The sequence below is a fragment of the Ahaetulla prasina genome, chromosome 3 (genome assembly GCF_028640845.1).
Source record: "Ahaetulla prasina isolate Xishuangbanna chromosome 3, ASM2864084v1, whole genome shotgun sequence".
In the NCBI taxonomy this organism is placed as follows: domain Eukaryota; kingdom Metazoa; phylum Chordata; class Lepidosauria; order Squamata; family Colubridae; genus Ahaetulla; species Ahaetulla prasina.
The window spans coordinates 115,550,558-115,573,022 of NC_080541.1; the positions used below are offsets into that span (position 1 = coordinate 115,550,558).

Here is a 22,465-nt window from a genome sequence, read left to right on the forward strand (position 1 = left end):
TTCATTTTTATAGCTGCTATTTTCCCCAGCAAAGATAATTGTAACTTCTTCCAATTCTCCATTTCTTTCCATACCTTCTGCCACAATACCTCATAATTATTTTTGTATAATTTCACATTTGAAGCTCTAATGTATATTCCTAAATATTTAACCTTTTTAACTATTTCAAAACCCGTAGATCTTTCTAACTCTTCTTTTTCTTGTATATTCATATTTTTAGTTATCATCTTTGTCTTTTGCTGATTCACCTTAAATCCAGATACTTTACCATATTGATCAATTATTTCTTTTAAACCAGTAGCTGAATATATTGGTTGAGATACAGTAACAGCCAAGTCATCTGCAAAGGCTCTTAATCTTGATGTTTAATTCTAATTCCCTTTATTCGATTTGAACCACATATTTTATTCAAAAGAATTTCTAAAGTTAAAATAAAAAGTAATGGAGACAGGGGGCAACCTTGTCTCGGCCCTTTCCCAATTTTAAAAGTTTCTGTTAAACCACCATTTACTATTATTTGTGCTGTTTGCTTCTAATATATTGCTTTAATTGCATGGATAAAATAATCCCCAAATTGCATTTTTTCTATTACTTTAAACGAAAACTGCCAATCCAATCTATCAAAAGCTTTTTCAGCATCCAGAAAAAAAAAGTGCCACTGAGACTTGGTTGTTTCATTCCAAATATTCAAGTAAATATACAATTTGCCTCACATTATACCTCATCTGCCTACCCTTAATAAATCCTGACTGATCATTATGAATTATTTGATTCATCACTGGCATTAATCTATTAGCAAGTATCTTGGCAAATATTTTACAATCAGTGTTTAAAAGTGATATTGGCCTATAATTCTCTGCTTTAATACCATCTCGATCTTCCTTCAGTATTAACAAAATAAAAGCTGTCCTCCATGAAGGGGGAACATCCCTCCCATTTGAATTTTATTAAATAGCTCTTTAAGTGGTTCAACCATCTCATTTTGTAAATTTTTATAATAAACAGCTGTTAAACCATCTGTACCTGGTGCTTTACTGACTTTAAGCTGCTTAATTGCTAACATAATTTCCTCTGAAGTAATTAATTGATTCAATTCTTACTTTTGATTTTCTGTAAGCTCACAAATATCTTGTTGTTGTAAATATCTTTCTATCGCTGTATCATCAATCATATCCCTAGTATATAACTTTGTATAATACTCTAAAAACCCTTTTTTAATCAAATTCTTTTGATACACTTCTTTACCCCTATATTCTATTTTATCAATCGTTCGTGATTTCTGTTTTTTCCTTATTAAATAGGCAAGCCATCTTCCTGGCTTGTTAGCATTACTGAACGTATTATGTTTTACATATTGTAAGTAATTGTTACTTGATCTGCCATCAACATGTTAAACTGACCTCTTAATATATTTATTGATTCTTTTATTTTACTATTTCCTGGGCTATATATCAATAACTGTTCTTTCTTTTTAATTTCCTCTTCCAATTCTTTTTTCTCATTTAAAGAGAATTTGTATAAGATGTTTTACAGGTGGAATGTACCCCCGACAAGAATTGCTAGAATGTCTAAGGACAAATCTGAAAAATGTTGGAAATGTCATCAGATACCTGGATGTGGTGTCATCAGATACCATGGATGTGGTTACCACATGTGGTGGACATGCATTGAAGCTAAAAGATATTGGACTAAAATACACACGTGGCTGGAAAAAATGATTAAAAAGCATATCGACTTTAAGCCAGAAATCTTTCTGTTGGGAATTATACTGGAGATATATACTAGAGATATAAAATATTTGATTGTGAATATTACTACAGCAGCTAGGATTGTATTTGTAAAAAATTGGAAAAATGAAAAGTTACCTTTGCAAAATGAAATAATTAGAAAAATGTTGGAATGTGCAGAGATGTGTAAATTAACATTTGAAATTAGAGAACAAGAAGATAATATTATAAAATATGGGATTTATTATATAATTGGTTAAATGGAAAGATATGTTAGGAAAAATGAGTATAAGATATATGTATGGAAGAGATTATCATCTTGTGAATGCACAGGAAGATATGTTAACACCCTTACAGCACGTTGTAATGGAATTGATTTGATCAGGTTTTTTTATTTTATGTTTAAAAATAAATAAATTTTTTCAAAAAAAATAAAAATAAAATTTGGTTGCATCTTATACACTGAATGTGGCACCGCCCACCCACTGGCCCCCACCCTTCGGCCTCTGTTCATCCTCTCAAACAGAGCTTTTGGAGTTTTTGGAGACTGCAAATGCAGCCTCTCAAACAGAGAGCCTCTCAAACAGCCTCCAAAAGATCTTTGCAAAGGACTGCCTTTGCAAAGAGAAGCTCCTGTGCAAACGGAACGTCTGGAGCTTTTGGAGGCAGTTGCTCCCTCTTCCACCCAGCTGGAGTATCCTTTTCAGACCAGGCCCTAGGAAATGCACTTTAACAAAGACAACAATAGGTAAATGAAACAAAGCTGTTTCATCACAAATATATAAGAACAATTAGTGGGCTTTCAAAAATTCAGTTAATAGCTCATTTTTGAATTGCCCCCATTAAAACTCAAATTGCCCTCCTGTGGGAAGTGGGCCCCATGTTGGCAACCACTGATCTAGAAGGGAACAGCTTCACCATCCCAGTTCCCTGTGGACACATAAAGCACAACAGGTTTGCTTCTCTCAACCTTTCCAGGTTCCACTTCAGAAAGCTGAGTTGAAAAGGGACTGCGTCCAATGGAAAGGCAGAGAGGGGACACAATCGTTACTTGTCCTACATTATGGATTGGCCAGGGAAAAGTATCTTTCAGCAAATTGCCTTGGATGAGGGTGTGTTGGAGGAGTGCCAGTGGACACTGGCAGGAGAGAAGTGCTGGCAGAGAGCCAGCTACAATAAATGCCTGGGATGGGTCAACTGTGGTGGGGGGCCTATGGTAGAGTAGGCACAGACATGTGCCCATTGTTAATTGTCCCATTCTGTGCTCCAGGATTTTTGAGAGATATGGTTCAGTGGTTCTGAGATCACATCTGGCAGCTCCTTGAGAACTCTAGCATGTAATTCATCTGGTCCTGGTGATCTGAACTCATCTAAGCTGGAGAGATGTTCTCTCACCATTTTCTTGCCTATTTTAATTGGTATTCCTAGTTTGTCTTTTATGCTTCTGCTTTTGGTAGGTTTTACTATTTTTTCTTTTTTGTGAAACATATGCAAAGAATGAATTATGCAGCAGTGCTTTCTTGTTGCCACCTTTCACTTCCTTGCCATTTTCTTCCATTAGTGGACTGATTGTTTCCTTGACTTTTTTCTTGTTTTTTACATGTTGAAAGAAACTTTTTATAATAAAATTATTTTTGACATTTATTGTAACATTGGTTCATTCTCAGTCTTAACATTCCTGACTTCATCTTTGCAGATTTGGGCTATATGCTGGTATTCTGCCTTAGTTATATGTCCCTCATTCCATTTTTAATACTTTTCCTTTTTGTCTTTCAGTTTATCAAATAATTCTTTATGCAACCATGCTAGTCCCCCCCCCAATGATATTGTGCTGTACCGGGCTTTTATAATTACCTTTTCAGAGTTTTCCAAACTTTAAATTGTTTTGATTAAATTGTTTTCCTCTTTAAGATTTTCATCCATGGAATCCTTTCCAAGGACTCTCTATTGAAATTAGTTCATTTATAAGATTTTATTTGGTTCTAGTGCTTGTGCAGGGGTGACGTTTAATTTTTTTCCCTACCAGTTCTGTGGGCATGGCTTGGTGGGGGTGTCATGTGACTGAGTGGGCATGGCCAACTTGATGTCACTCATGGCAAGGTGGGGTGGCACCACCCCACCAAGCCATGCCCATCAAGCCACACCCACAGAACCCACAGAAAAGTTCAGCCAAGTCTTCTAGTGTTCTACTTGGCTGCTTCTTGTCTCCTTCTCATGTTTGCTCTGTATGTATGAGCCCGAGAAGGAGGAGAGAACAGCCACATTGAATGCTGTGGCAGAAAGAAGCCGAACATTTCTCCTTCCCTTCACAGCAGAGCTTCTCCCTTTATGGTCCCCCCGGCCCCCTCCCTCCTGGGGGTTGAAGTATCTTAAAGGGACAGGCAGGCTGCCGCAGCTCCCTTTCAAAGAGGCTCCTTTCCTTTTGCTGCAAAGGGAGAAAGAAAAGTTCAGCCAGGTCTTCTCCTCCTTCTTGGGCATACACACAGAGCGGAAGGGGTGAGCAGCGAGCGGGCAGGGGTGGGAGGGGCCAACTAGGGGTGATTTTTACCAGTTCGGTGAACACTTAAAATTGCCACTACCAGTACATGTGATCTGGTCCAAACCAGTCGAATTCCACCCCTCTGCTTCTGTCTTCATTATATTGAATGTATTGTGACATGGTCACTCTTTTTTTTATTTATTTATTTTATTTGTATAACATTATATACAGGAACATATATTGAAAGGAAACAATAGGACAAGAATGGTAGGCACTTTTGTGCACTTATGCACGCCCCTTACAGTCCTCTTAGGAATGGGGTGAGGTCAATGGTAGACAGTTTTTGGTTAAAGCATTTAGGAGCTGGAGAGGAGACCACAGAGTCAGGTAGTGTATTCCAAGCATTAACAACTCTGTTACTGAAGTCATATTTTCTGCAAAAGATTGAAGCGGTTGACATTAAGTTTGAATCTATTGTTTGCTCTTGTATTATTGCTATTGAAGCTGAAGAAGTCTTTAACAGGAAGGACATTGCAATAGATGATTCTGTGTGTTAAACACAGATCTTGTGAGAGTCGGCGGAGTTCTAAGTTTTCTAATCCCAGGATTTCAAGTCTGGTGGAATAAGGTTGTGTTTACAAAAATGTCCTGAGGACATGGACAGGTTGTTGGGGAGATTGAATGCCACCACATGTTTACTGGACCCGTGCCCCTCCTGGCTGGTATTGGACACGCAGGAGGTGACACGAGGCTGGCTCCAGGGGATTACTAATGCTTCTTTGTTGGAAGGGGTTTTCCCTGCCGCCTTGAAAAAGGCGGTGGTGAGACCCCTCCTCAAGAAGCCTTCCCTGGACCCGGCTGTTTTGGGAAATTATTGTCCGGTCTCCAACCTTTGCTTTGTAGCGAAGGTTGTAGAGAGTGTGGTGGCACGTCAATTACCCCAATACCTGGATGAAGCTGTCTATCTAGACCCGTTCCAGTCCGGCTTTCGGCCCGGATACAGTACGGAGACGGCTTTGGTCGCGTTGGTGGATGATCTCTGGAGGGCCAGGGATAGGGGTTACTCCTCCGCCCTGGTCCTATTAGACCTCTCAGCGGCTTTTGATACCATCGACCATGGTATCCTGTTGCACCGGCTGGAGAGTTTGGGAGTGGGAGGCACCGTTTATCGGTGGTTCTCCTCCTATCTCTCTGACCGGTTGCAGACGGTGTTGGCAGGGGGGCAGAGATCGACCCCGAGGCGCCTCACGTGTGAGGTGCCCCAGGGGTCGATTCTCTCGCCTCTCCTGTTCAACATCTACATGCTGCGGGGAAAGCGAGCGAGACACAACACTGCTGGGTGAGATCATCAGTGGTTTTGGTGTGAGGTACCAACTGTACGCTGATGATACGCAGCTGTACTTTTCCACCCCAGGCCACCCCAACAAAGCCGTCGAAGTACTGTCCTGGTGTCTGGAAGCTGGACGGGTCTGGATGGAGAGAAACAGGCTCAAGCTCAATCCCTCCAAGACGGAGTGGCTGTGGATGCCGGCACCCCAGTACAGTCAGCTGCAGCTGCGGCTGACTGTTGGGGGCGAGTCATTGGCCCCGGTGGAAAGGGTGAGCAACTTGGGCATTCTCCTGGATGGACGGTTGTCTTTTGAAGATCATGTGACGACCGTCTCTAGGAGAGCTTTTCATCAGGTTCGCCTGATCCGCCAGTTGTGCCCCTTCCTCGACCGGGATGCCCTATGCACGGTCACTCATGCTCTGGTTACCTCTCGCTTGGACTACTGCAATGCTCTCTACATGGGGCTTCCTTTGAAGAGCACCCGGAGGCTCTAGCTGGTTCAGAATGCAGCTGCACGGGTGATAGAGGGAGACGCTCACGGCTCCCATGTAACACCACTCCTGTAACACCACTCCTGCCTCCAGCCCTCCTGTCCTCCCACTCCTCCTCCTCGTCGCAAGTGCCCAATAACCATGCCGGATAAGTTTTCTGGGCAGCCTGAGATGTTCCCGACCTTTTTGGGACAGTGCCAGCTCTACATGGCTATGCGGCCGGAGGATTTCCCAGATGACCGGGCTAAGGTGGCCTTCATGATTAACCTTCTTTCCGGCTCGGCTGCCTGATGGGCCATGCCCCTCTTGCTCCAGGACAGCCCCCTGCTGGCGGACCACCAGCGTTTTTTGGCAGCAGCTGCGCATCATGTACGAGGACCCCGTTCGGACTCTGATGGCAACCAGGCGCTTTAAGGAACTCCGTCAAGGGAAGTGCCCTCTGCAGGAGTACATTGCCAAATTTCGTCTTTTGCTTCAGGACTCTGACTGGAATGACGCAGCGCTGCTGGACGCATTCCAGGAGGGCCTCTCAGAGGAGCTGTAGAATGAGTTGGCCTGGGTGGAGGCGCTGCGGACCCTCGATGACTTGGTGCCCCTTTGTCTCCACCTCGACACCCGTCTGCAATGGCGACCGTCCTGTCACACCCCCGGGACCCACCGTCGACATCTGCACCCCCGCTTCCTGCACCACCAGCGCCCCAGGTCACCCCGCTTTTTGTAACTGCTGTGGAGGAGCCCATGGAGTTGGGAGTGGCCAGACCTCGCCTGAAGGCCCAGGAGCGGAACCTGAGGTGCCAAGGGGGATTGTACCTGTACTGTGGGGAGCCCGGCCAGTTCGCTGCTTCTTGCCCCAGAAAGCGAAGTGGGGTGTGCACGCTGGTCCCCAAATCACACTGTGACCAATTGGGAAATGGAGCAGGCCCAACCACGGGGAAACCCTAGGTCGGGCAGGTACCAAGCCCCCACTGGATGTTGCGGAAGTGGACTCTGGGCCCCCTTGGCATCTGATTCTGGACACATGGGTGTGGTTGGGGAACCGGTCGGACGGGCTCCAGGCGCATGCACTGGTGGACTCAGGGGCCACAACAAACTTTATGGACCAGGCCTTTGTGACCCAGTTTGCGGTCCCCGTGGTTCCAGTGGACCCTCCGATTTGGGTAGAGACAATTGATGAGCGAGAACTGGTGGCCGGCCCCATTAAATTCGCCACCCAGCCTTTGCACCTGGCCATTGGGGACCATGAGGCGATCCAGTTTTATGTCACGGCGGACCTTCATTTTCCCTTGGTCCTTGGGTTGGCCTGGCTTCGGACCCATGATCCTCAGGTGGCCTGGTCGTGGAGCACCATCTCTTTCCCGAATCTACAGTGCATCAATCACATCTGCCACACCTGTGCCGGCCAGGATGTCTCCACCCCTGCTGTCTCCTTGCCTCCTGAACTGAGGGACTTCACTGACGTGTTCAGCGAGAAGGAGGTGGACTGATTACCCCCTCATTGGCCCTACGATTGTCCCGTGGACCTTCTGCCCAATGCACCGCTGCCTGTGGGACATCTTTATTCCATGTCGGAGCCTGAGTTGGCCGCCCTCAGGGACTTCCTGGGCAAAAACCTGGCCCAAGGGTTCATCCGGCCTTCGAAGTCTCCTCTTTTGACCCCGGTCCTCTTCCATGAAGAAGACAGGGGACTTGCGCCTGTGCTGCGATTACCGCCAGCTAAACACCATTACGATGTGGAATCGCTACACACACACACATCCGCCGCTCATCCTGGAGCTGCTGGAGAGGTTGCGGGAGGCCACAATCTTCACCAAGCTCGATCTCCGGGGGGACCTACAACCTGGTGCGGATGCGAGAGGGAGACAAATGGAAGACGGCATTCGGCACCTGATACAGACACTACATATACACCGTCATGCCGTTCGGGTTTACCAATGCCCCCGCCATCTTACAGCACTTCATGAATGACGTGTTCCGAGACATGTTGGATCGGTTCATGGTGATCTACATCACCACGACATCCTGATTTACTCCCGGTCCAGGGGAAACCACCTTCGGCACGTCTGTCTGGTTCTGCAACGCTTGCAGGAGCACCAATTCAATGCGAAGCTGGAGAAATGCAACTTCTTCCAGACTTCCATAGAGTTCCTCCTGCATAACATCTCCCCCAAAGGTATAGCCATGGACCCATGCAAAGTAGAGGCTTTGTGTAGCTGGGAAGCCCCTCGTCGGGTGAAGGATGTTCAGTGCCTGCTGGGTTTTGCCAACTACTACTGGACCTTCATCCCGGGCTTCGCCATGCTGACGGCTCCACTTACCCAGCTCCTCAGGAAGAAGGTCCCGTTCCGGTGGGGTCCCCCGCAGTAAGAAGCATTCACAGCCCTCAAGAAAGCCCTTGACACAGAACCCGTCCTGAGGCATCCCAACCTGTTCCAGCCTTAAATAGTGGAGACGGATGCGTCCAATGTGGCTCTTGGAGTGCTGCTACAGGCTCTGGTAAATGGTGGCACTCTTTTTCCCTGTGTTTACTACTCCCGTAAACTCAATCCTTCCGAGAGCAACTACACCATCTGGGAAAAGGAGTTGCTGGCTATCAAGGCAACACCATCTGGAGGGGACCCGACATCAGGTGGAGGTCTGAACAGACCATCGGAATCTCGAGCACCTCACCATGGCTCGGAAGTTGAACCAGCGACAGATCCGGTCGTCATTGTTTTTTGTCCGGTTCAACTTCCGCGTGACCTACATTCCCAGCGGTCACAACTGAAGGGCAGACGCCCTGTCCCGCAAGCCAGAGTACCTCTGCACCAAGGACCCCCTTCCTCCATGGACGGTGCTGCCGGCAGAAGCCTTGGCCGCAGCACGGGAACCAGTGGACTTGCGGGCCCGGGTGTGAGAGGCGCAGTGCCAGGATGCCTGGCCACAGCAAAGGAGAGTGGAGATGGGCCCTGCATCTCCTTGGACCTTGGAGGAGGACTTACTCAAGTTTCGGGAGCGATTTTATGTGCCCACAGGATCTGTTGTGACTCGTCCTCCCTCCTCTCCTCAGCCGGGCCCCTCCCGCAAGCCAGAGTACCTCTGCACCAAGGCCCCCTTCCTCCACGGACGGTGGAGGCCTATTATCAGACTCCGAGTCTGATAATGAAGATGAACAGCCTGTCATGCCTCTAGACCCCAGCCCTGGCCCCATGCCCGGAGAGGATTCCAGGAGTGAACAAACAAGCCTGATAAACCTCACTCATACGACACGTGTTCCTTTGGCTCAGCCGTCGGAGGAAGCCAGCCAGGTGCTGGAATTACTGACAGCAGATCCAGCTGAAGACAATTCAGGGTAGGTGGACCCTCGCTTCCGGAGATCTGAGAGGTGATACCAGCAGAAGGAGGGGTGGGGCAGGCCTGGATAAATGCTGAGTCATGGAGGCACACCCCACAGCTTATATAAAGGACCTGCTTTTGGCATTCCAACCTTGAGTCAAGCAAAGTCTTATCTAGTTTGCTGATATTGGACTCTATCGCTGAAGTCACAACTTGGACTCCTGCCTGCCCTGATAAACCTCGAAGGAACTTGGCAAGCTGCAAAGGCTTAGTTACCAAGTCTGTTACAGACTTCCTTGACTCGTGCGTCAGAGTGGGAGTGGACACGACAGGACCACTCCGAGCCCTCGTCATGACCCAGTGCCATGACAACACTGCAATGGGACATTTTGGGTTCTTCAAGACCCTCCACCTGGTGACAGGGACCTTTTGGTGGCCTCGAGTGCTGCATGATGTACCTGCATACATGACATCCTGCGTGCCGTGCCGGCAAGCTAAGGCCACCACTGGGGCCTGTCCCGGGCTCCTCCAGCCCTTGCCGACACCCGAAAGGCCCTGGGGGGCGATCTCCATGTACTTCCTGACAGACCTCCCACCATCCTCTGGGTTCACCATGGTGCTTGTGGTGGTGGACATGCTCACCAAGATGGCACACTTCATCCCATGCCGCGGGCTGCTCACAGCCACCAAGACGGCCTGTCTCTTCCTGCAGCACGTGTTCCACCTCCACTGTCTGCCGGACAGGGTGGTTTCGGACCGCAGAGTTCAGTGCACGGCTCATTTCTGGAAGAGTCTGATGGCCGCATTGGAGGTGCAGGTTGTTGTGTCTGCGCCCCCCGAGCCGGCCCTCCTGCCAGAAAGTGACTTGGAGCCAGGCCTGCTGCCAGAAAGTGACTTGGAAAATGAGGGGGAAGGACTTACCTCAGGAGCACCGGCTTCCCTGGCTCAGCTCCAGGAGCCAGAAGCAGGCCAGGTGGAGGAGATAATGAGGCCTCCATCCCCTGACTCTTCCCCCCCCCCAGGCCACTCCTTTAGACCCAGTTGATAGTAATCAGGCTTGGTTGGACACTAGGTTTCGTAGGCAGGAGAGGAGGGAACAACAAAAGCAGGAGTGGGGCAGGCCTAGGAAGTGCTAAGTCATGGAGCCACACCCCACAGGATATAAAAGGCAGCGAGAGCTGATGTGTCTCTTTGTAACAGGCAAATCCACTGATTGACTAAGAGCTGAAGTTTGTTCCTGGGTGACTCACCAGCATCATGGAAGATAACAGAGGCTCTTGGCATACGCTGGCTATTCTGCTGCCAGAGCTGATAGTGCCGGCTAATTAAGCCATCACTTGGATGGAGACAAAGGAGGACAGAACACAGGTGTATCTGTCATCATCGCATCATCCGGAGACTGACGGGGGTACAGAGAAGGTCATCGGCATCCTGGAGCAATATCTCCGTTGCTTTGTCAACCAGCAGCAGGACAACTGGGCTGATTACCTGTTCCTGGTGGAGTTTGCCTTTAACAACTCCCAGCACACCTCCACCCAGATGAACCCGTTCTTTGCCAACATGGGGTACCATCTGCGGCTCTTCCCTCTGACATCACTGGACTCTCCTGTTCCCGAAATGCAGACCTTCCTGACGGAATTGCACGCGGTCCAACAGTTGGTACTTTGGCAGCTGGATCGGGCAAAGGACGACTACAAACGGTCCGCCGACTGCTCCTGATGGGCAACGCCCCCGCTGGCGGTCGGAGACCGGGTGTGGCTCTCCACCAAACACCTCCCATCTGATCGCCCGGTAAAGAAGTTGGATTACCGATTCATCGGCCCATTCCCCGTTGAGGCGGTCATCAACCCGGTAGCCTACTGGCTGACCCTGCCGCGATCCATGCGGATCCACCCCGTCTTTCACCGGTCCCTTCTGGTCCCTGAGGCCACACCGAGTCCCCTTCGGTGCCCAGCGGCACCCGTCACCATCGCCGAGGACGGGTTGGAGGAATACGAAGTCCACAGCATACGAGACTCCCACTGGCTGAAGGGGCATTTCCAATATTTGATCGCGTGGAAGGGATATGGGACTGATTTCTCCAGGGGTAGATGCCTCTGACGTTCATGCCCCTGACCTGGTGCAGGCCTTCCATGAGCAGAACCCAGCCCGACCGCATCCCGACCGTCAGCCCCGGGGGAAGGGCCCTGAGGTGAGGGATAGTGTTGTGACCCAAGTCCCTGGACTCAGACTCCTGGAGGAGGATGATTCAGAGAGTGAGGAAAAGGAGCTGGCAAGGCCTGCTTCCCCTGGGCCCTCTTCCTCCCTGGCACAGACCCAGGAGGAGGAGGAGGAGGGGCTGGCAAGGCCTGATTCCCCCAGGCCTTCTTCTGATTTGGCAACGCCCCAAGACCAATGTTGGCTCGATGCGAGACTGCGAAGACGTGACTGGCGCGTGCAGCAGAGGAAACATTGGGGCAGGCCCAGGGAATGATGAATCACGGAGTGACACCCACAGGGGATAACAGCAGGAGGAGGAGCTTCTTGGCTTTTTGTGTTGGACAAAGCTGCGAATTGGCGCAGGCAATCTGTTTCATGGATGAAAGAATCTCTTTGTGAGTGACTCTTGCCTTATCTGTAATTTTCTAGTTACCTCGATAACAGACCGTTTCAGAGATTTTGGCAGGTGCGTGGGGAGACGTGGCCAGAATATTTCTGTGCCAAAAGGAATCCAGCCAAGTGTAAATAAACTGTTGGCAGAAGGCCTTTGACTGACTTTTTGTTGGGAGTGTTGGGGGGGGGAACAGAACACTAACTGTATCACTGCCAAATACCATTATAATATTTTCTTGCTCGGAGTCAATAGAGTTATTAAACTATATGTACCACTAATCATCACCAAAACCAGGAAAAACAAATTACCTATATCAATAAGAAAGTTCCAATCCCCCAAAAAAATCCCTCTGGTGAAAAAACAAAACTGGCTATGTAGCTAACTTTAAAAGCCACTACAAAAATATATGCCACCAAATAAAGACTCAATGCACCAATTACCACATCAAACAAGAAGAAAACCTTCTGTGCACGAAATCCAATCGCGCCTTCTATAATTTTGTAAACAACAAATTTAAAGACTCGTGATCCATCCCACTTTAACATTAACGACCTCTGTGACCATATTATAAGTAATTTTGTTCTCTTCGCTGATGATGTTAAACTATTTAACACTACCAACAACACGGCTACCCTTCAAAAAGACCCTGACTTTGTGTCAGAATGGTCAAAAACTTGGCAACTCCAAATCTCAACCAGCAAATGCTGTTTCTTACACATTGGAAAAAAGAATCAGAACACTAAATACAAGCTCGATGGACATTACCTTATAGATGACCCTCACCCCCTCAAAGATCTTGGAGTTTTCATATCAAATGATCTAAGTGCTAAAGCCCACTGCAACTATATCGCCAAAAAGGCTTTGAGTTGTAAACTTAATCTTGCATAGCTTCTTCTCCAGAAACACTACACTACTAACCAGAGCATATAAAATATTTGCTAGATCAATTCTCGAATACAGCTCATCTGTCTGGAACCCACACCTCATTTCGGACATTAATACAATTGAGCGTGTCCAGAAATATTTCACAAGAAGAGTTTTCCACTCCTCTGCTCGCAATAAAATACCTTATGCCACCAGACTTGAAATTCTGGGTTTAGAAAATTTAGAATTACGCTGCCTTCAGTATGACCTGAGCATAGCTCATAAAATCATCTGCTACAATATCCTACCTGTCAATGACTACTTCAGCTTCAATCACAACAATACACAAGCATACAATAGATACAAACTTAAAGTGAACTGCTCCAAACTCGATTGCAGAAAATATGACTTCAATAACAGAGTTTTTAATGCCTGGAATGCACTACCAGACTCTGTGGTCTCATCCTAAAACCCCCAAAACTTTAACCTAAGATTGTCTACTGTTGACCTCACCCATTCCTAAGAGGTCTGTAAGGGACATGCATAAGAGGACCAACATTCTTACCATTCCTGTCCTAATGTTCCCTTTAATTGTATTCACTTTATGTATTAAATTCATGCTTATATTTATATATATTATCTAATATGTACTCGGCAAAAATAAATAAAGAAATAAATAAAACATTAAATTAATAGTAGTGCAGATTTAGTAAATAGTTTGACAGTGTTAGGGAATTATTTGTTTAGCAGAGTGATGGCATTCAGGAAAAAATGTTCTTGTGTCTAGTTATGCAGTGCTCTATAGTGTTGTTTTGAGGGTAGGAGTTGAAACAGTTTATGTCTAGGATTTGAGGGGTCTGTAAATATTTTCACAGCCCTCTTTTTGACTCGTGCAGTATACAGGTCCTCAATGGAAGGCAGGTTGGTAGCAATTGTTTTTTCTGCAGTTCTAATTATCCTCTGAAGTCTATATCTGTCTTGTTGGGTTGCAGATGACAGACTCAATAGTTCCTTTGTAGAATTGTATCAGCAGCTCCTTGGGCAGTTTGAGCTTTCTGAGTTGACACAGAAAGAACATTCTTTGTTGTGTGTGTTTATATGTGATACTACTTTTCCTAAAGACTGATAAGTCCCATGACTCCGTCATAAACATCTGATTAAGTAACCCAACTATTTATAATTTCTCTATTTGAGAACAGCAAGCCTTTGGCTGGCAGCTCAGTACCATAGCAGCTGCTCTTGCTTTGTCAACAGCAACTGTCAACACCATAGTAACCTTTCTCTAGCAAGATGATTACAAACTCTTGGTACAAGCTCTTATTATCAAGATGTGAAGCTGTATTATACCTAATTAATACTGATCTATTGAATCAACAAGCATCTATTTTGATGGGGGGTGGCTGTCTATGATTTTGAGTCTTTCCCATTCTTTGATAGTAAAAGACTTTTCATCCTTTCCCATTGGTATTAATTTTCATACTGTAAAAATAGTCCATATATTGCTTCCTGCTATGTCCTAATTTATCGCTTATCCTTGATAAACACACTTTCTCAGAAAAATTTAATGGATAATTTTGTCCAAAATTTTTAGTAGTTCATATATTGTATGACCTTGAACTTTTTCTAAATTTGATGCCTTCCTAGTGTGTCCAATTATAACTTCTGCTCTTCTCCAATTACCATTAGTCAATATCAAGGACACCAGGGATTACAAAAGTTACATTTAAATATATTATGAAGACACCAGGTTGAGAAGGTTGATCGTGTTAGATCACTCATTTCTATAGCTGTTGATACTTTTTAAAAATTCAAAAATATATAGTAAGACTGGTATTGTCCTAGTTGATGCTGCAAATTTTATTATGGGTAAATAACTGTGTTTGCCATGGGGTCACATTCACGAACTGTATCAAAAACATCTGATGAGATAGGTAAAGCAGCAGCAATAGTAACACTCTTTGTGCCATGCTCCCAAAGGAGAAAGCGAAGCATTGCTACTTTATTTTATTTATTTATTTTATTTATTTGTCACAACAGTATATAAAAGCATAAGCATGAAATAACAATACGATATATAAGCATATATATAAGCATAAGTATGTAATAACTATACGAAATTGGATACAATCAAAAGGAACATTAGGACAGGAATGATAGGCATGCTGGTGCTCTTATGCATGCCCCTTACAGACCTCTTAGGAATGGGGTGAGATCAATAGTAGATAGTTTTTGGTTAAAGCTTTGGGGATTTTGGGAAGAGACCACAGAGTCTGGTAGTGCATTCCAGGCATTAACAACTCTGTTACTGAAGTCATATTTTCTGCAGTCAAGATTGGAAAGGTTCACATTAGTATCAGTAAAGTAAATATTGCATCAATAAAGCATTTGATAAAGTAGACCATAACCTACTACTAGATAAAGTAGAAAAATGTGGGTTAGACAGCACCACCATCAGATGGATTCGAAACTGGCTGACCAACCGCACTCAATGTGTAGTCCTCAATGGAACTACATCCACATGGAGGGAAGTATGCAGTGGAGTACCACAAGGCTCTGTTTTAGGCCCAGTACTCTTCAACATCTTCATCAATGACTTGGACGAGGGGATAGATGCGGAACTCATCAAATTTGCAGATGACACCAAGCTGGCAGGAATAGCCAACACTCCAGAAGATAGGCTCAAGATACAGAAAGATCTTGACAGACTAGATCATTGGGCGCTATCTAACAAAATGAAATTCAACAGTGAAAAAAGTAAGGTTCTACATTTAGGCCAAAAAAACAAAATGCACAACTACCGGATATGTCGTACCTTGCTCAATAGTAGTAACTGTGAGAGGGATCTTGGAGTCCTAGTGGACAACCATTTAGATATGAGCCAGCAGTGTGCAGCAGTTGCCAAAAAAGCCAACACAGTTCTGGACTGCATAAACAGAGGGATAGAATCAAGATCACTTGAAGTGTTAGTACCACTTTATAATGCCTTGGTAAGGCCACACTTGGAATACTGCATTTAGTTTTGGTTGCCGCGATGTAAAAAAGATGCTGAGACTCTAGAAAGAGTGCAGAGAAGAGCAACAAAGATGATTACGGACTGGAGGCTAAAACATATGAAGAACGGTTGCAGGAACTCGGTATGCCTAGTTTAATGAAAAGAAGGACTAGGGGAGACATGATAGCAGTGTTCCAATATCTCAAGGGTTGCCACAAAGAAGAGGGAGTTGGGCTGTTCTCCAAAGCACCTGAGGATAGAACAAGAAGCAATGGGTGGAAACTGATCAAGGAAAGAAGCAACTTAGAACTAAGGAGAAATTTCCTGAGAGTTAAACAATTAATAAGTGGAACGACTTGTCTGCAAAAGTTGTGAATGCTCCAACACTGGAAATGTTTAAGAAAATGTTGGATAACCATCTGTCTGAGATGGTGTAGGGTTTCCTGCCTGGGCAGGGGGTTGGACTAGAAGACCTCCAAGGTCCCAACTCTGTTGTTGTTGTTACATTAAGCTTAAATCTATTGTATGCTTGTGTATTGTTGTGATTGCAGCTGAAGTAGTCTTCAACAGGAAGGACATTGTAACAGATGATTCTATGAGTTAAACTGAGGTCATGTCGAAGGCGGCGGAGTTCTAAATTTTTTAAACCCAGGATTTCAGGTCTAGTGGCATAAGGTATTTTTTTGTATTCAGAGAAGTGGAGAACTCTTCTTGTAAAATATTTCTGGACACGCTCAATTGTATTAATGTCCGAAATGAGGTATGGGTTCCAGACAGGTGAGCTGTATTCAACAATTGATCTAGCAAATATTTTATATGCTCTGGTTAGTAGTGTAGTGTTTCTGGAGAAGAAGCTACGCAAGATTAAGTTTACAACTCTTAAAGCCTTTTTGGCGATGTAGTTGCAGTGGGCTTTAGCACTTAGATCATTTGATATGAAAACTCCAAGATCTTTGAGGGGGTGAAGGTCATCTATAAGGTAATGTCCATCGAGCTTGTATTTAGTGTTCTGATTCTTTTTTCCAATGTGTAAGAAACAGCATTTGCTGGTTGAGATTTGGAGTTACCAAGTTTTTGACCATTCTGACACAAAGTCAAGGTCTTTTTGAAGGGTAGCTGTGTTGTTGGTAGTGTTAAATAGTTTAACATCATCAGCGAAGAGAACACAATTACTTATAATATGGTCACAGAGATCATTAATGTATAATATGAAAAGTGTTGGTCCAAGGACTCTGCCTTGGGGAATGCCGCTATTGACAGGAACAGGATTTGATAGGGCACTGCCTATTTTGACCACTTGTTGTCTGTTTGACAGGAATGCTGTTATCCAATCGTGGAGGGGTCCGGAGATGCCGTAGGATTTTAGTTTTAGGAGAAGTTTGTCATGTACCACTGAGTCAAAAGCTTTACAGAAGTCTATGTAAATTGCATCTATTGCTTTGCCCTGATCAAGATTTGTAGTCCATATGTTTTTGCACTGCAGAAGTTGTAAATTACAGGATAATTTTTTTCTGAAACCAAATTGTTTATATTGTTATACTTTAATTGTTATACTCCCCCCCCCCGATCAAACTGTAACTCAGACTAAAAACCACTGAAATAACCTCCTCCCAGAATGTCTGCAGGTACACAAATACTAATTTCTGAACCACCATGCCCCCCCAAAAAGTATTCTAGAAGTCAATATATTCTTGACCATTCTTAAAAGTTTGTTTGCATAATGAATTGAGGGTGTAGTAGAAACCAACCATTTCAAAGCAATGAATTTCAAAGCAATTTTTCGCCATTTGCATTCTAGCCTCCTTTTCTGCCTAAATTTCCTCAGAAAAACCAGAATCCAGTTCATGTTAACCACTTGTTTTGTTTCTGCACTCCATATCAGATTGGTCATTGGTCATAAAAATGTCTGAAAAATTGTCATGTACTAGGAACACTGTTGCATATCTGGGGAACTTCTCCTTTTCTCTTTGGAAAAGGAACATTTATTACTCCAGGAACTTTTATATCTCAGAGGATAGAGCATTGACTAAATGTTATATTTGCACTCTTTTATTAATAATCTTGGGAAACAATCTTTTAAGGTCTGAAAAAGATAAAGATAATATAATTTGCTGTAAATTCTGTAGAGGAAATGGAAATGATGCTGCGTGGAAGTGCCCAAAACCTAATATTCATACTAGTAACAGGCAACACTAAGGAAGGAACAAAAGGAAAGAACGTTAGTCCTTTCTTCCCTATTTTCTTTTAAAAAACTATCCCACCATGTCATTTAAGCTTGGAGAAATACTTTCACTGCTACTAAGTAAATGTTTTAAGAGCATCTTTGAGTGAAGATATTACTGTGCACCATTCTCCTGGTAGATATATCTCCTGGTAGATTGCTTTGTAATTTGTAGTAGATCTCCAACAGTTTTTGATTCCTGATATTTTAAGAGTAGGATAACTGATCTTGAGGCAATGCATTATCTCTAAGTCTCAGTGTTCCTCATTTGTAAAATAAGTATTAATTGTATATTTTAGACTTCTTTCAACTTTGTATATGTTTTTAATGCTTGCATTTCATGGCATATTGAATCCCAAATGAGCCAACCTTGTTTTAGCTCATTAGTGTTTGGTGAGAACACACCTCTGTGTTGAGTTTGTGGTTCACAGTTATATCATGGTTGACAATGGGTATCTGTATTGTGCAAATTGAGTCCAACAGCTACATTAGACTACATTAGTCTTTCAGGAAAAGGTGTGTGTGTGTGTGTGTGTGTGTGTGTGTGTGTGTGTTTGTGTGTGTGTGTGTGTTTATATGTATATATGTATACGGTGTTTTTTTTTGTTTTGTTTTTTGTGTGTGTGTGTGTATCATAGATATCAGTGTGAGGTTCATCGTTTGCCACAGATTTCTGAGCCTTTATTTGTATTTAGCTCTAGTTGGCAGAGTCAGTATTCTAGTAAACAATCAAAATAGACCACACAAACTTGAAGTCTGTCTGTCCTTCATTCTACCACCACCCTGAGTCTTTGGAGAAGGGCGGTATAGAAATGTAAATAATAAATAAATAAATAAATAAAATACCACTGAATGAATAGAGAATGTGCCCCCAAACAAGTCTGATCTCTTGTAACAGCTGCACATTGCCAAGAAAATCAACAGTGACAGACAAGCTATCTTTCAAGAAAGTTTTTCTACCATTTCTGACCTTTATGTGGAAACTCCCAGATAATCATCTAAGGAACATCAGGATTTCTTACTACAGCTTAAAAGTTATTATTTCAGCATTTGAAAAACTGAATGGTCTCTCCAGTATTTTAAGCAGTAGAGTGCTTTAGATGCATCCTTTTATAGTTAATTTGTTAAAAAAGGTAGAAGAGCAAAAATGTTATGAAATCTATTAATGCAGAAATATTGGTTAGCCCAAATCTGCCAAGTAATACATGTGAACTACCTAACAGTTTCTTTCGGTGAGCACCCAGGTGTATTCATCAGCTGTACATTAAAACCTTACTTTCCATCAGTAAACTGCTAATTAAGAAGTCATCTTCAAAAATGTTTTATTTGCCCAAATATGATATTGTATTTTATATTTTACTGTTGACACACTATTAAATGACATCACTTTCCAGGTTCAAAGTTAACATAAATTATTAATGTTGTTTGATTTAATTACCAGTTAGGCAGATTATATTGATGATTTTCATGCTATAGGTGAAAGTAGTTATAAGCATATTTAATAATGAGAGGGTTTGTATCTTTAGAATAGAATAGAATAGAATAGAATTTTTTATTGGCCAAGTGTGATTGGACACACAAGAAATTTGCCTTGGTGCATATGCTCTCAGTGTACATAAAAGAAAAGATACGTTCATCAAGGTACAACATTTACAACACAAATGATGGTCAATATATCAATATATATCATAAAGATTGCCAGCAACAAAGCTACAGTCATACGGTCATAAGTGGAAAGAGATTGTGATGGGAACTATGAGACGATTAATAGTAGTGCAGATTTAGTAAATAGTTTGACAATGTTGAGGGAATTATTTGTTTAGCAGAGTGATGGCCTTCGGGAAAAAACTGTTCTTGTGTCTAGTTGTTCTGGTGTGCAGTGCTCTATAGCGTCGTTTTGAGGGTAGGAGTTGAAACAGTTTATGTCCTGGATGTGAGGGATCTGTAAATATTTTCACGGCCCTCTTCTTGATTCGTGCAGTATACAGGTCCTCAATGGAAGGCAGGTTGGTAGCAATTATTTTTTCTGCAGTTCTAATTATCCTCTGAAGTCTGTGTCGTTCTTGTTGGGTTGCCACATACCATTACATTTATTTATTAAAATTATGTCCCACCTTTATTTTTTACAACTAAAACTGTACATAGACCCAGGCACTGAAACTTTTCACCTTAGGTTTGTGCTCAGTTCCCTGAACATATACACATAAATTCATATAGGCATTTGATATATCACACTATTCTTTCAGAAATTTTGGAGACAATACATCAATAATTTTTCTTAAGAAATTATGTATAAAAGCTGATAAAAGCTATTGCCTTACACACTGTAAGCCGCCCTGAGTCTTCGGAGAAGGGCGGGATATAAATGTAAACAAAAAAAAAAAAAAAAAGCAGAGGTAGTTGGATCAGAATCCTGTCTCCTTCTTTAGTGAAATAGCTATTGGTCCTGACTGAAAGCCAACTTTATCAGGAGCCTAACTTTCAGTGACAAAACAAATTGTTTAAGCATGTTGAAATATTAATCATTTCCTACAATGACTTTTTTCAACATAGTATAAAAATAAAACTAAACTCTGCCTAAAGATTCAGAAAAGTTCAACTGTGGCATCATTACCCCATCATCCAGTCCCAATAGGACGTGGGTGTAATGATTATAATTTATATTCTAAAATTCATTGTTTAGCATTGCTAAAAAAAAAAAGCACTAAAACGTGTGAATTTAATTCTACAAAGTTTTTTTTCCTGGAAACACTGTATTGCTCAGTAGAGCTTACAAAATATATGTTAGGCTGATCGTAGAATATTGTTCAACTGTTTGGAATCCTTACCACATATCAGATGTTAATACAATCGAGCGAGTTCAGAAGTACTTTACAAGAAAAGGCTTGCACTCTTCTGCCCATAATAGAATACCTTAATGTTACTAGGCTTGAAATTCTTGTTTTGCATAGTTTAGAACTGTGATGATTGCAATCAGATTTAGATATTGAATACAAAATTGTACATAGTAACATCTTACCTACAGTATAAATGATTTCTTTAGTTTTAATCATAATGTAATCCATATAATCACTTTAAACTTAATGTAAACCACTGTAAACTTAATTGTAAAAAAAAAAAATTTTGTATCAAAGTTGTCAAAGTCTGAAATATCTTACCCTATTCTGTTGTCTCAGCTATTAACTTTCACACTTTTAATTCCAGTTTAACTTCTGTGGACCTCATCCCATATTTAAGAGGTTCCCTAAGGGGGCATGAGACCTGTACTAGCATGCCTATCATCCCTGCACATTTTAGTTCTTTCCTTTTGTTCATTCAAATTTGTAATTTTTGATGAATAAATAAGTAAATAAACAAACAATTGCGACTCACCTGCCTGTGGATGTCCTTCCTATTTTCTTCATACTTTTGCTGTATACGCTCCTCCAAAAAGTAGATGCGCAACTTAAGGCTGAAGTTCTCCTTCTTCAAGTCGTTGAGATGCTGAGACAGTGTACGATATCCATTAGACATGTTTGGGAATCCATGGGGTGAAAGTCTTCTCACATCCCTTTCACTCCAATAATATTGTGAAGCAAAAACGGCCAAGGAAATGGCTATACTTGTGTAGAGGAGGTTTATCACAAAAGTGAACTCAACCTTTCAATACCAGCTGCACTGTGGAACTAAAAGCCCTGCTCAGTGGACAAGAAGCCTAAGAATCACTTGCTTTTTTTATCTCAGGGAGGTATTTAAGAAATTCCTGGCAGAGACTCTCATGAACAAACAGGCACATGTTCAACTGGTGTAATTTGAGATAAGGATTGCTCTGTAACTCTGCTGATACTTCACAGCCATCCCACACCAACTGCAGGAGATTAATAAGTCTGAGAGACATAGCTAATTTGACTAATCTTTCTCTTCAGGACTATAGGCAGATAATGACTGCAGCAGGTGTTAGGAAGGTAAGATAAAGTACAGCACCATGACAGAGGACAAAAAGAATTTTATTCTTATTTATTTATTTTGTCACAACAGTATATATAAGCATAAGCATGAAAATAACTATATAATATATAAGCATATATATAAGCATAAGTATGTAATAACTATATTAATTGGATATAATGAAAGGAAACAATAGGACAGGAATGGTAGGCACGTTTGTGCTCTTATGCACGCCCCTTACAGTCCTCTTAGGAATGGGATGAGGTCAATAGTAGACAGTTTTTGGTTAAAGCTTTGGGGATTTTGAGAAGACACCACAGAGTCCGGTAGTGTGTTCCAAGCATTATCAACTCTGTTACAGAAGTCATATTTTCTGCAATCAAAATTGAAGCGGTTAACATTAAGTTTAAATCTATTGTTTGCTCTTGTATTGTTGTGATTGAAGCTGAAGTAGTCTTCAACAGGAAGGACATTGCAATAGATGATTCTATGAGTTAAACACAGGTCCTGTCAAAGGCAGCAGAGTTCT

The 22,465-nt window shown here is 43.0% G+C and overlaps 1 protein-coding gene across 6 annotated transcripts in view; it reads right to left on the reverse strand.

Moving 5' to 3' along the window:
- Positions 1-21,707, reverse strand: part of PDE4DIP (phosphodiesterase 4D interacting protein) — a 473,453-nt gene extending 451,746 nt beyond the window's left edge. For all 6 annotated transcript variants that reach the window (XM_058176225.1, XM_058176223.1, XM_058176219.1 and 3 more), the window contains exon 1: positions 21,382-21,707. In XM_058176225.1, the coding sequence (XP_058032208.1) occupies positions 21,382-21,413 (32 nt within the window). In that variant the 5' untranslated portion in view covers positions 21,414-21,707. The remainder of the gene's footprint in view (positions 1-21,381) is intronic.
- Between the last annotated feature and the right edge of the window lie 758 nt (positions 21,708-22,465).